Source organism: Nicotiana tabacum, chromosome 20 (genome assembly GCF_000715075.1).
Source record: "Nicotiana tabacum cultivar K326 chromosome 20, ASM71507v2, whole genome shotgun sequence".
In the NCBI taxonomy this organism is placed as follows: Eukaryota; Viridiplantae; Streptophyta; class Magnoliopsida; order Solanales; family Solanaceae; genus Nicotiana; species Nicotiana tabacum.
The window spans coordinates 142,715,303-142,730,535 of record NC_134099.1 but is presented as its reverse complement, the minus strand read 5'-3'; the positions used below and the strand labels follow the sequence as shown (position 1 = coordinate 142,730,535).

The 15,233-nt window shown below is 34.5% G+C and overlaps 1 protein-coding gene across 1 annotated transcript; it reads right to left on the bottom strand.

The window, feature by feature from the left end:
• Positions 1 to 8,867: 8,867 nt before the first annotated feature.
• On the bottom strand, positions 8,868 to 9,735 carry LOC107791111 (uncharacterized). The gene has a single exon (XM_016613108.2). It carries the CDS (start codon positions 9,592 to 9,594, stop codon positions 9,103 to 9,105), a length of 492 nt encoding a protein of 163 aa, XP_016468594.1. The 5' UTR covers positions 9,595 to 9,735; the 3' UTR covers positions 8,868 to 9,102.
• Positions 9,736 to 15,233: the final 5,498 nt, after the last annotated feature.

Below are 15,233 nucleotides of genomic sequence, written 5' to 3'. Positions count from 1 at the left end.
GATATTCCTCTCAAAGCAAAGCCTACAAAGTCCACAACAAAAGGACACAATGTGTGGAAGAAAGTGTTCATGAGCTATTCAATGAGACACCCTCCTCTAACAAGGGAGGAAACATTGATGATCAAGATAATGAACCACTTTTGGTTTCTGGGGAAATATCTGATGTTTCAAATGGCAAGGCTGATATGATGAGTTAGATGAAGGAGACAAGTGAAGACAATGCAACATCCTCTTCCACTTCTCAAGAGGAACCTGGTACTTCAATTACTACCACTAAATCTGAAGAAAGAGTTGGAGATGCAGTGCAAGGTACTCCACAAGTAGTAGAACAAGGAGTGCAGGGAAATCCACTTAATTTGCCTAGTTCCTCTACCAATCCAACTTCAGTCCCTAATTGAAAACACAAAAGCTCTCATCCACTTGATAATAAAATCACCCCCATTGATTATGGGATTCAGACAAGATCAAAAGCCAGAAATTCCCTAGTCCCTCTGTATTTCTATCCCAGATAGAACCCAAAATTATCAAGGAAGCCTTGAAGGATGCTGACTGGACTACAGCAATGCAAGAGGAACTGTATCAATTTGAAAGAAACAAGGTTATCCGATGGTCAAGAAGAGCACATCTGGAATTGCTCATTTTATTGATCATGCTTAATCTCATGGGGCACAAGGAAACACAACCCAGTGGCTCTCTCAACAACTGAAGCAGACGCTCTTAACATGGCAAAGGACCCGGGCCAGCACAGGAGAACCAAACACATTGATGTCAGATACCATTGTCTCAGAGATAATATGGAAAAAAAGGGACCTATTTGTATGAGATTTTACTGCACAGAAGATCAAATTGCAGACACATTCACAAAAGCTGTGAGCATGGAACACTTTGAGAGAAATAGGATGGCACTTGGGTTAATTAAACCTACGTGAGAACCTGGTCTGCTTACATGACCATGAAAGTCTCATTCAGGTAAAATTGGCTAAAGTATTTTCTGACTAGGCCTAACTCACATCTATACCGCTGTAGGTAAACACGCATGACGATCATAGAAGCTAAAGGTACAATGTTGAACTGCGAAAGAGAGCTGCAAAAATCTTTTACAAAAACCGGTCAGGAACCAGGTTCCTGTACCACAGGTTAGTAGTAATGTGTTTTTTGCATGCTTTTTCAAAAAGGTTAACAAAATTAATTCATTTGCCACATCTTCTGACTTTTTAGAGTCTGCATATCACGTCTTATATTTCAAATCATTTCACCTTATCTGCACGTTATGTATTCCCACAAACCTACCGATGTTTCAAAATCCTTCAGAACTCGTTCCTCTCCCCTTTCATTATTAAGCCTTCTTCCCATTAAACCCTCTCTCACTCACAGCAGTCCTGAACCTTCATCTCCTCTGTATCTCTGTGATCCCCTCTTCCCTTCTATCTCACTCAAATTTCGCTACCAAATCCTCCCACAATGGCAAACGAATAGTTCTTCCTTCTCCTGCCATCAACACCACTCCCACTTCTCCATTTTTCTTAACGTCACCCCCAAAAATCCACTCTTCCAATATCCCCAATACTACTGCACCCACACATGTTTCCTCCACATCTCCTATCGCCTTTCCTTCTCCGTCAAACTCTGTCTCCCTTCCATGTGTTGAAAACCCCATGTCTCCCCCTTCTTCTGATCTCACCAAAGAACGCTTAGAAAGTGTTACCCCTCATGTGTCAGAGGTCTCTGAGGATGATCCTGATCAGTATTTGAACTCCTCTATTTTGGACTCAGTATCTCTCACGGAGTCACCAGAAAAGGAAGCAACACACAATATCATGGCTATCGCTGCTGAGAGTTTTTTGAATGAAGGAGCCTCCCTTTTGTCTGAGTCTTAGGGGGAAGAAACTCCATTCCTAGGGGATGAAAGAACTTTGGTACTCTTCGAGTCTCCAGTCCATGAAATAGTCACAGAAAATCCTGTTGGAGAACCTGATTCTCTTCCAGTTGAAACAACCCAGGGACCTCTTGTTTATCCTAAGCCCTTGGAATCCATTCCACCTAGTGAGGTCCCTGTTGATGAATATGATATGGTTCTCAGTGTGCGGTTTATGATACGTAAACCAGCAGTGACTCCTGAATCCTCTTCCAAGCGACCCACTGCCAGGTTGCAGCAGAAAAAGGCTTTCGAGTCTGCCTTGCAGAAAAGTAAGAGGAGTATCAAGAAAAAGAAGAAAAGGTTGATGAAGCAGGGGAATTCGTGACTGACAAAATCATTCCAGTGGTTGAGGTTGGTGAATATTCTCTAGAGGAACTTAGTTCCTTAGTAAAACAATCTACAAAAATCCAGAAGTCTGTGGATGGAGCTTCCAATGAAGCTATTGAAAAACAAAGTGGAACATATGTGAAAGGTAGCAGTAAGTCTAAGAAGGTTGTAGTTAAGCAAGCAATGTCTGAAGGAGATACTGTGGGGTTTGCAAGCTAGAAAGGGAAGTCTGTTGAAGGGTCTAGAAAATAAAAACGAGAAACTGTGGGGGGCCTGGTTCTACGAAGACCATAGCTAGTGACAGTGGTCTTTGGCAGGAGATTGAGAACTCAAAAAGTGTTGTGGGGTCGTATGTTTGACCCGACAATCTCAGAGATGGTAGGTATGAGGCAAGTTATGGAGATGGTGGAATTTCAGCAATGGGAACATTTGTTCCAAAAGGATGTGCCTAAGGTGTACGAAGATGCGATACAAAACTTCTACGCATCTCTCTTCACTGTTGAAAGGGACCACATTTGTGTGCTAGTAAATGGAATAGACATTGTGCTTGACGCGTCAACTTTGGGGAAAGTTCTCCAAGTTCCATGTGAAGGGATGTCCTCAGTCAAAGGTGCTTGTGGAGCTAACTTTAGGAGAGCTATTATGAAAGAGAAAGCTATTCAGCAGGGGTAACAGATGCATAAGAAGGCACTACTTCCTGAATATCAGCTTCTCTTTGAGCTGGTCAATAAGGTGCTCTTACCTCGTGTTGAGAGGCGGTCTATTGCTTTAAAGTCTAATCTGGTCTTAATGGAGGCTCTTGATGAGTTTTCCCCGATCAATCTGCCAGCAATCATAATACAACACATGCAAAAGGTGGCAATCACGGGCTTCCATATGGCTTTCTCTTCACTCGAGTGTTTCAGTTCTACAAGGTTCCTTTGACCAATCCCAAAGTGGGCACCCGCAAGCAAACTTTCTCCAAAACCACTCTGGAAGAGTGTGAGTGTGTAGAAAAGGTTGGTGGAAGCACCTCGACCATTTCTCAGCTGATCAATGCTCAAAATGCTGAGACCAAAGAGATCAACAAGTTGAGGGCTCAGAATGTCATACTGGAAACTCAGCTTAGTCAAGCTGTTGGGGAACCTGGTTCTGTTAATTCTTCCCATGAAGAAGTTGCCCGCTTAATTAAGGAAAATGATGAGCTTCACACAAAACTGCTTGAAGAGCAGCTGTCTGCAAGTGCCCGTATGGACCTGGTTCTCAAAACCTTTGTTGCCTCAGTCTCCAAGTCTTCCTCTTCTAGTGCCCCTTAGAAACCTCTCAGTGACCAGTTGTCTTTTGTTATAATGTTTTGTGGTTGTTGTTTTCTTTTTGTTTGTTTTTTGTGATGGCATGTTGGATTTCACCGTTATTGCTCCTGTTTAATCAGTCCATTTTCATATCAATGAAACAACTCTTCCTTTTGCTTGTACAATGTTGTTTTTCTTTTGCTTCTCTTTTCTGTCATGTTGTGTGCACATATGTGGTATGAGTTGGCTATGTTAGACTTCTTTATGTTGTTTGTCTGCTTGTATATTTTTAATGATGCCAAAAGAGGAAAGTATAATTAAAATTGAAGAAACGGGGGATCTGATTAAGGGGGAAGCATAACGTCAGGGGGAACTTATGAAGTTCCTATTACCTCATCTGGTTATTTCTGCTCTAAATATATGTTATCAATGTCTAAATTTTTCATCATCAAAAAGGGGGAAATTTATGGGTTTTTAATGTCTTTGCCTTATGTTTTGATGATCTAACAAACTTACTGTCAAGAACTAGATAGGGAACCTGACACACTTGGTACACATTGCAAATGAACGAATTCCAGCCTGAACTCCAGCTAATGTGAACTGCTACAAGTGAAGATAATAGAGGAACAAGACAGAGACGTGATCTCTTGGTGTTCTCTGACAGAAGTACAAGTCAACTATACAATTGGAAAGCAATTGCAGAAAGTAACTGCCTGCAATTGTACACGCAACAGTGCAGCAGACAGTGCAGCAGTCACTTCCCATTGGGAAGAGGCGTGTACCAACCAAAAATTGACATTATCCTTGGGATGTCTTTGGTAGTATAACAATATAGTGCAAGGCACAAGATATTCACTTGAGCATTTAGTGATATTCTCTCAAGCATTAAAGATCTGATCCAATTGAAGTCACTAGTGTGTCAAGAACAAGAAAACAATTCCACTAAGGATCAGTTCCACAATAAGTCTATGTGTATTCGTAGTTGAGTTGTAATCTTGTTGTTTGTTCTTCATTGTATCTCCTATATTGTTTTCTTAGAAGCTTTGTTTTAGGAAACTCAAAATCATAAACCTTCTGAGTTTGTGTTGTGACTAGAGTTAGTCATAAGTTAAAGTTTTTGTAACTAGTGAGTGACAAAGTGGCTTGTGGTAAGTGTATCACAAGTTAGTTGAGCTGAAGTCTTGGTAATAGAGTCATTACAAAGTGACTAGTAATACTGTGTTTACAAGTTAGTTAAGTTGAAAGCCTACAAGTGTAGGTCGTGGTTTTTGTCCCCTTAAGTTGAGATTTTTCCACATAAAAATTCCGTATCTCATTTACTTACTATTTTAATTAGTATTCTCAGTGGAAACTCATAAAGGACCAGGTACTCTATAGTTTGGTGGATTCATATAAACTAACAGTAAGAAACTATATATAATAACCACATTCTCCATCTAATATATATACAGAGATTACGACTTTTTCAAAAGCAGATTATATAAGACATTATGTAACTTTTTAAACTAAATCAAATCCTATGGATGATGCCATATCAAATCCTATAGAATAAGAATAAAAACATAATATTATTGACAGTTTATGCAGATTTTCTTTTACAAGGGTGATATTGGATAAGCAAAGTGACAATCAAAAGAATTCTTTGAAATTCTTCCAACGGTAATTTCATTGAGATGTTTTGACTTATTAGAGTACCAAAACAACATTGAATTCACATGATCTTGTATTCCTTATCTAAAGTATAATTGAGAAATATATTAACAAAGATAATTCATATCACCATTTCTTCCTCATATAAAGTTATTTTGAAAATATCAAATTAGATTTACCAAAATCAATAGGTTGGTTATACAATTAGAAAAATCCATAAAATTCTAGTGTAGGAACTAAATTAGAACACATAGATATAAAAATTTCAACCAATTCATCACTACATAAGAAAACCCACAACAAACAAAATCCCACAATGTACTCACGGCATTTTTCTTAGCCTTTCCAGTTCCCAAACTTCTTGTTTAATGGCATCCTAATATATAAAACCCCACAATAAATTCACAAATACTTCACTTTTAGCACACAAAAGCAATTATTATTGCAAAAAAAAACAATAAGAGAACCTCGGTTCTTGCCTTTCAAACCAACATCAATCCAATATCCTCCCTTTTAGCTCCCACACAACAAAATTAGTGTTCTAAATAAGAAAAAACTCAATCAAAGAACCTTTGGTCAAAAAAAGAGAAAGAAATAAAGGAAACAGACGGAAAACAATTCTGAATTTTATCCGGAAAAGAAAATGAAACAATGAAACAGAACATAAAAAGTAAAGAAGCTTACTCTTGATGTAGCCGAATAATGCCCAGTGATTGACAAGAATATTATTTAGCCGGACAATACTTGATATTGAACGATGAGTGTTTTAGGAGTTAGGAATTTCAAGGGTTTTGAGAGAGAGGGAGAGGGGGAGGGAGGAAGCATTTGGGAAGCTAGGATAAGTAAAAAGTTTTTACTTATGAGAGGGGGGAGTCTAGGAAGCTCGAAGTGAAAATAAAAGTTTTTGCTTATTTTTTAGAAAGAATTACAAGAAAATACATATGACTTCTCACCATAATAAAATATTTTTCATATTTTTAAGTTTTACCCGACCTAGCCCACATTGTACATACTTTGAAAATAGTAGCTCTTGCAAATTCAAAATCTGTGTTTTTACAACCATTGCTTCTAAAATCTATGGACTTAAATTTGTGTTCTCACAACCATTGCATTTCCTCTCTCTTCTTCTCACATCTTTTACATGTGCTTCAAGGAGCCGTCCGCTATTACTGCTTCTTCCCCTATGTCACCTGGTTGCAATGTAAAAAAATTGAAGTGTAGAAGTCCACCACTGAAGATCATTCAAAGTTTTGCTTTCGAAAATAAGACTTTTTGATTTTGTTAGTTGTTTCGATTGGGTGTTGTTTCAATTGATTGAAAATATCAAAAGGAGTTAAAAATGTAAGTTTGAAGTGATTTGGAGTAGATTTGAGCAAGATTTGAGTTAAGTTTCAGAAAAGATGCAAGGAAGAAGACGAAGTCAGTTTTTTGTATAATTATGTATAATCTTGTATAATAATGTATATGAGTGTATAAACTCATCTTATACACTATTATACACCTTTATACAAGTTTCTGTAGACGAACTTCTTCCACGATTTTCAGATGCAATTTTTGTTTAAAACCAGTCCAAATCTTCATTAAATGACTTCAAATTTTATATACAACCTCCTTATACTATTTTTAACAAGTCTACATAACACCCACTCCAAATTTCTCACAAAATCAAATTCAAAATTTAAACCCACATATTTAAGCTTGTTAAAAATCTAATTTTCACCATCCAAATGGATTTGGTTTGTTGAACTAGTATTTGAGTCATAATTACTAATTCGAAAATTAACTTAAAAGCTTGAGCAATCTTTTCTAAAAATTAAACTGTGATTTTGAGAACTTATCGGAGTTGGATGTTGAATCTTAACCTATTATTTTTGGGTTAGTTGGTTGTAAATTGAAATATTGGCTATAAAATTGAAAAATAAGGAGCTCAGTTATTCTTATGCGAAATTTTCCCTATTTTTTATTTGCGCCTGTAGTCTCCCGCTGAATGTGATTATTAGATACCAGATAAATGTTTTTTTTCAGATTAGATTAAATCCCTTCGTTTATTTCGGAAAAAATTTATGGATCGAAAATAATCTTGTCCCAGTAAGTACACTTTTAGGGACCAGATTTTAAACTCGTCGCTAAATCTTGGTCCCTAATAACCCTTTTTTTGTAGTGCTAAGAAAGCAACAAAATATTTTCAATGATCAAGCTTATTTGATTATGTACTTTTTTTCTCTATATGAGTTAATAATTTCTTGTTTTAGACAAAAAAATTGACAATAGTCGGGTGAACTTAGAATATTTTTATTTTTTTCATTCGTGAGTACAATCAAACCTCTCTATAACAGCCTTATTTGTTCCGAATTTTTTTTTAATGTTATAGCGAAGTGTTGTTATAAAGAAGTTTTTATAGTGAATAAATGTTATGTACGATGTTGTTATAGAGGGGTCCGGTTGTACTTTAATTAAAAATATTTCATACGGCTCTATGAACTAGTTAATGTAATAATAATCAAGCCGAACAAATCGAAGTTATCAGACCGAATAAATCGAAATCGAAAGGCCACACTAAATTTAATTAGGTTGGTATTAATATAACATCTTAAGAAACCGAATCGAAAATACCGAACCTAAATATCTAAATCTTAAACATGAGCTACGTATTCCAAATTAAATTACTTTTGTCTATCTAACTCGGGTATTTAGGATGTCACTTTTTCCAACCAAATATGTAGCAAACTTGGTCAGAACATCTACTTATTTTCGGCTAGATTCAGTACTCTAAACAAAATAAGAAAACAAATAAATGAAAAGTTTTTTTAAACAAAGAAGAGACAGGAAGAAATACATCGCTGGGGCAAATAGTCATCGTGATAATTAGTTTTTAGACCAAATAACAACGTGACGTATATTCTTCACATTTTCTTTGCTCGTACATGCCAACAAGGAAGTGAGATTAACCACTGTAATAGACTGCAAAAATTGTAATTTAGGGGTGACAATTTTTGTTCAAGTTTGCAAGTGATAATCTGAGCCAAGTCTATAAGAGTAGCATCTTTAGCACCCTCCAACTGCATGAGGGGTACGTTGACCAATTTAAGTTTGACATCCTATTTTGACTATTAAGAATGGAAGTTTTGGAGCAACGGTAAAATTATCTCCATATTACCAATAGATTATGGGTTCGAACCGTAAAAGCAGCCACTAATACTTGCATTAAGGTGCGCTTTCTACATCACGCCCCTTGAGATGCAATCCTTCCCTCTTTATTTTGACTATTAAGTTTCACATTTTGACTTTTGATGTAATTCACAGTAACTGGGTGTTCTCTGTTATAGTGTACTAATTATCTAGTCTTCCGAGTTCCAAACCCTCTGTTTTTTCTCTGGCTGGCATGGAATTGAACCATCTTCGGTCAATACCAAACTGTGCATGTTCTACCCGTCAAATAAGAGCTAAAAACTACTTCACTAATTAAGAAGAAAAACAGGGGAAAACGTTTTCTCCACCTCATCAATACAAATAGAATAGACACATGCATAGGTACAGGTAAATCATACACAGGGACGACCGCGTATGGATTCGGCCGAACCTAATAACTTTTGTCCAACTTCTATATTTCTATTACGAAATTCATTAAATATGTACAAAAATCGAATTTAGAACTCAATAAGTACCACATGATATTGTTATGCTCAAATTTAAAACTCATAAAGTCCAAATTCTAGTTCCGCCTCTGAAATTCAACTTCAAACAATTATTTACATCCAAGATTCATTGTTCATTAGAATTTCGTTCTGTTTACAAAAGCAAAACGAAATCTTTTGTCAAAAATCACAATTACACCCATGCATAGAGACTACACCCAATAGTCTTCATAATAGTTCTTAGTTATATAGTGTTGTCTATAACAAGAACAAGAACAAGGAAGAATTCTAATAACATTAATTAAGAAGCAGAAAGCGAGGATTGCCGCCTCAGATTTCTATAAAACTTAGAAATGAATTCATCAGCTGCTTCATCTACGTGGTTATAATTATCTTCTTCTGATCTTAGAGGAAAAGGCGAGTCCGTAACCCTAAGTTTCCTCACTATAGGAGTCCTCCCAAAACCAGGCAAATTATTAGCAGGAGAATATGCAGTTTCAGTACACTGAATCATCTCTAACACTTTCACCACAGCTTCATCCACCAAAACTACATCGTTTTCATTTGAGAGAGTAGTAGTGTGTTTGTTTCGTTTGTTTAAGGACAAGTGATGGGTGTGGTGAAACATAAGATTTTGGACAGCAGATTTGCAGCTACCAATTTTGCTACGTTTCACCATTAACTTTATATCGAGCATTAGCTTTTGCTTTGATATGCCTTTTCTCAACATGAAAAATGCCGCTCGCACTATCTTCCAGAACTTCTTTGCTATCACTGGCAAATTCTGTTCCATATCGTATCACTTTATTTTGCCAACTTCTTTGTTCGATCGGTTGATACGGCTAGCTAGATTCTGGGATAGATTTTCTGTTTGGAATAATAAGAGAGAATTGTGTAGTCAGATTTATGAGAACGTAAAAGTATATGAGTGGTATTTATATAGTGGTCTCCGTATGCACTTAGGTACTTTAACGTTACTATATATATATATTAAAGTGACCAGTTGAGGGAGGGTCCATTATTATTGATATTGCGAATTAAAAGCTTATATTTTAATTTATTGGCTCAATTATTAGTGGTGGAACCGTGCAAGTGATGATTTGTCCAAGCATTGTCACTCGTAAATTTGTGATTTTGCTGCATTTTAATTTGGACTAGCTAGTCCCAAATGAAAACCTTTTTTACTTCTCATCAATGTCCTCATTCAAATAATTTTCCTGTTTAACACTTCAAGCCAAGAAGCCATATTAGCAAATGTCAATGCTAACTTTCTCGATATAAGTGAAACCAAAAAGATATTTTAATATTTTAGGAGTATACTTGAACCATATATTTTCAATTTTGAATTTAAGAGATTCGAGAAAAGATAGAATAGAAAGACGTGTTTCCAGAATAAACAAGATACGAGTTACGAAAGGAGAGTTATCAATGTTAGTCAAGATTGGAATGGGCATAAGATATTGATCACTCTGGTCATCAGGATCTTGTTGACTCTATTAAATCGGAAAATTCTGATGTTTATGCTAAAATGCACTTAAATCTAGTAGTCTTATTGTTTCATGAAATGATAATTATGCTATTAAAATTCGTCTTCTAATCCAAAAAAGGCTTTCAATTCTGTCGAGGATATTTTTCTAAATTCGATGTCGCGACTCTTAAGATATTAATCAACAAAAAGGAAGCAAAGAAATAAAATAGGAGTAGTAAGAGAATTCTATCTGTTTATCTTGTCTTTTTTCAGCTTCTAGATAAGTAGATATGGGTTGAAGGGTGTCTTGTAGCTTCAAACCCCTAGCAGCAGCAGCTTGATTAAAAGTTTACTTAGCAAGGTAGGTTTTCCCTGACACGTGTCCCTTCTCATCAAAGGAAAGAATGAAAAAGAAAAGTTTAATTATTCAACACAATCATGAGAACCTACTTCTTTTTTCTTTTTCTTTATTCGTTTCTACAGTTTCCCCATAATTTTACAGGCTTCTTCACTATCATTTACTGAGGCCCCACGTTTAAAGAGTATAGTTCACAATTCACTGGCATATTGTAGTTCTTAAAAGTTTTTTTTTTCATACGAATATTTTCTAGATCTTTTAGCTAATTGCAAGGTTTTTATGCCTTTTTCATACGAATATTTTCTATAACTTTTAGCTAATTTCAAGTTTTTTATGCCTTAGTAGAAAAATAGTATTCTCACTGTATGATTTATGTGGCAGTATTAACTGGATACGAATTTTTTTAAGAAAAATTAAATGTTATGGTCTAAAATAGATCATAAAATGTAGCTTTAATTTCTTTAATTAAGGGTAAAGTAAATTTTAACGTAAATAATTTTTAAATAAAGTATGAAATTCCTTCTTTTTTTTTAACAGAGTAGAAAAATAGTATGATGCATTGAGACAAAACGAGTAGTAAATTTGACCATTTGTTGCCGTCAATACTAGTAGTGACTATATATTTCGTTTTAATTTACTCCTAAATATAGATTAAAAGCAAATGTCGTGACATGGAAATCTCAATTTACTGATATATATATATTAGATAAACTTTATTGTTTATACCGATCTATAATATTAATAATAATTCTTCCTTTAATTTTTGTCCTCAAAGAAATAAGTTCCAAGGTCTGTACCCATTTAGTAATCTTGGTATTTGGTTGCTACGCTAGCTGGATATATAGAGAACCAGTTATTAGTGAAAGGCAGTCTCATCCCCTAGTACAGGATTGAATGTAAATCTTAGTTTATTATAATAGGAAAATATTTCTTTGTTTTTAAGCGCATTGACTGAATTGAGTGGCAAGTAAAATTCAAATTCGGACTCATAACAAGTTAATAATTCATGTCACTCGAATGAGCAAAATATACGAACATTGAATTCTGTAATGTGCAGAAGTTTTCTTAGAGATTTAGAAGTAATTTCTGGTGGCTATGTAATTTCGACCGAATAATTTCTGGTTCCTTCCACTTTATTTGGACCAACAATAATTTTAGTTGGGAATTTGGGTGAGTATAGATGTTTATATAGGAGGTATCTTGTGCTTTCACGTTAAATGTTAACAATTTGACTTTGACTAATAACACTATCGTTCCGTGTTAGTTTATTAACAAGAATTTGAAATATTAATGAACTCGAGAAGCTTGTAAACATTATTCTTCTAACTTTATATCAGAGGCGGAATCAGGATTTGAAGGTTATAGGTTCGGGTTTTAAATCTTTTAAATTATTGGGTTTTAAATTAATAATTTGTATATATTCAATGAATTTTTTAATTCAAAATTTTTTCTCTCGTACAAATATAGCTGCCATATGCGTGGATATGCACCCTATTGACTAAGGGTGTGTTTGGTATGAAGGAAAATATTTTTCGGAAAATATTTTCCAATTTTTTCATGTTTGGTTGGCCTAAATGTTTTGGTAACGTATTTTCCTTATGAACTTATTTTCCTCCAATTGGAGGAAAATGTTTTCTTTAACAAGAGAAGGGAAAACATTTTCCAAAACTCCTTCTCAACATTCCCCACCCTCACCAACCCACCCCACCCTCTCTCCAAAAAAAGATTATTTTTTTTTTAAATTTCAGTTTTTCCGTTACCACCCACTCTACTACCCCTCCACCCCAACCCCAACCCCCACCGCAAAAGTAATTATTTTTTTTACCTTAATTTTTTTTTTTTGCAATTTTAAATTTCTGTTTTTTCGTTTTTCTGCACCACCCACCCCAACTCTCCCCCCTCACCTGCCCCTACCCCCTCCCCCCCTCCGGAAAAAAAATATTTTTTAAATATATTTTTCAGTTTTAATTTTTTATTTATCGGTTTAAAGGTTCAAAATTTTACAAGTTCCAAAATTATGAGTTCGGAGGTTTATGTATTTGGAAGTTTGCGGGTTTAGAAATTATAAAGATTACGGGTTCGAAATTCTACGGTTTCGAAAGTTTAGCAGTTCGAAAGTTTATGAAATTTGTGGGTTCGGAAGGTTGTTGGTTTGAAAGTTTATGGCTTCATGTTTATTATATCTAAATTATTTATGAATATTCTTGAGAAGTCATTTTCCTTAATTTGCGTACCAAACACCAGAAAATGAATAAGATTACTACTTGTTTTCTAAGAAAATATTTTCCGTTATACCAAACACACCCTAAATATATATTGCTCATTGTTTCAAAAATGTTGATGAGTTACGTTGTATCGGATCCTCTAAAATACTGCATTTTTGGAGGATCCGACAGGAATGCAGCAATATATTTTAAGAGCACAAGCAACATAGTTGTTTAGACTAGTACTATAACTTTTCTCAAGCATCCCATTTTTCCTCCTATCTTTCAAAACACAGCTGTTTACAACTTACATTAGAACAAAAACGTACCTAAACATAGAAAAAAGTAGCTCCATGGCATGTTAGTTCAAAATTGTTGATTTTAACTTGAAGAGTTTCCCTTCTCGTGCTTTTGCTTTGCACTTTTTAAATCTCACAAAACGCTTTTTGAAACTTGTCAAAGTTATTATTAACCAAATTAAAAAAATAATAATAACCAAATAACTAGTTTAGGCCGTATTGGTTGTAAAGGAAAAGGAATTGCAGTTTTGGCATTGGCTTGATTGTTAAAGTTTAACTGATTCAATGTACTTTCCATTTGTACTCAGGTTTGCAAATGGCTATCGAAAAGGAAGGCTAGAAAATTTTTCTTGTAAATTTCACATGTTCCACTTTTGAAAAGCTGTTGCAAAAACCAGCTAATTCAGGTTTGACTAATATTTTTCCTAAAAAACCACCAAAACTTTGTTGATTAGTTTATTGAATGCGTAAATCAAATCAAGCCAACATATATTAATTGTTTCTATATCAATTTTTAATCTTTTCTCTTCTTTTTTTTTCTCTATCTTAAATTTTCTTTTCTGCTTGTACAACGCTCTCTGACTCGTATCCTATAAAACAATAACAATTATATAACCATTCAATAGGTCTATCAATCTTCGAGAGGCAAAGAGGAACATAGTATTACTAGGGATATTTTTAAGCATAAGTAGATATGGAAAACTACGAAAAAAAATGATAGTAAGATTTATTCTTAATCAGATGTCTCATTTTGAGCTCTAGGAATGAAGTCACTTTTTAGGAAGCGATTTATCCCTGAAATGTACTTCGTAGTGCGAATTTGGATTAAATGGTCTCAAAAACAGATAAAAAACACTGGGTGAATATATATATATAAAAGCTTAAAAAAATAATGATGACCATAAACACTTATAGGATTATTAAATATCTCAAACATGACCATCTAGGGATGATAGAAGCTTGTGAAAACTATTGGCTTAACTTTAATTAGGGATGTTTATGGTTCGGTTTGAATTGATTTTTTTTCTAAAAAGAAGTCAAACCAAGTAAGTTTATTTTTCAAATATTGATACCAAACCAAACTAATTAACGGTATGTTGGTATTTGCTGACTTTTCGATTTTTTCGGTTATTTGTTGGTTATTTCTTAAATATAAGACATACATTGCATAATATATATTCCGACGATTATATTTTAACATAACACTAACAAAATTAATTATTCTTTGAGAAAAATCTGTCATTTACCAAGATATATTGATGATAATTGAATTAAACGACAGTGAATATATAATTGAAGGACTCAATTAAAGATAAATTATGTTTAACTGAAATTAGATTATGTGATGACCCAAGGGGTCATTTTATGAATTAAGACTCCATTCTAGGTTTATTAGCCAAGAAAAAAGGACTAATTTTAAATATCTCAATTTGTGTACGCAGTCCGGGCGTGAAACTGGAAAGCTTTTATGTGAAAATGTAAGAAATAATAATTTTTATAATTTAAGTTTGGTTTTAATTGACTTTGGTCAACATTTTGAGTAAATGGACCCGGATCGGTATTCCGACGATCCTGAAAGGTCCGCAGTAAAATATGAGACTTGTGCATGTGCCCGAAACTTAATTTCGAAGTCCCAAGCCTTAGAAATCAATTTTTGGAAAAACTTATTTTGCTGAATTATTAATGAAATAAAGAAAAAAATTAATGTTTGAAACCGTTGATATCGGGCCGGTATTTTGGTTCCGAAACTCGATACAGGTTAATTATGATATTTAAGTCTTATCTGTGAAATTTGGTGAGAATCGGAGTTGATTTGATGTGATTCGGACGTCCGGTTGAGAAATAGTGAAATTTAAGTGTTCTTGAGAAAAATCATGAGTTTTGAGGTTAAGTTCATTGTTTTAGATGTTATTTTCATGATTTGATCACACGAGCAAGTTCGTACGATAATTTTAGACTTGCGTTCATATTTGATTTGGATCTCTGAGGGATCGGGTGAGTTTCGGGTAGGTTTCGGGATGTTTTTAACTTGTAAAAAAAATCAGCTGTCATAAAAAAAAATATGCTGTCATAACAGTTTCTGGTGCACTAGTGCTCCACGCT

Coding starts and splice junctions, on each gene's coding strand:
- LOC107791111 (XM_016613108.2), bottom strand. CDS start 9,594: ATGGAACAGAATTTGCCAGTGATAGCAAAGAAGTTCTGGAAGATAGTG.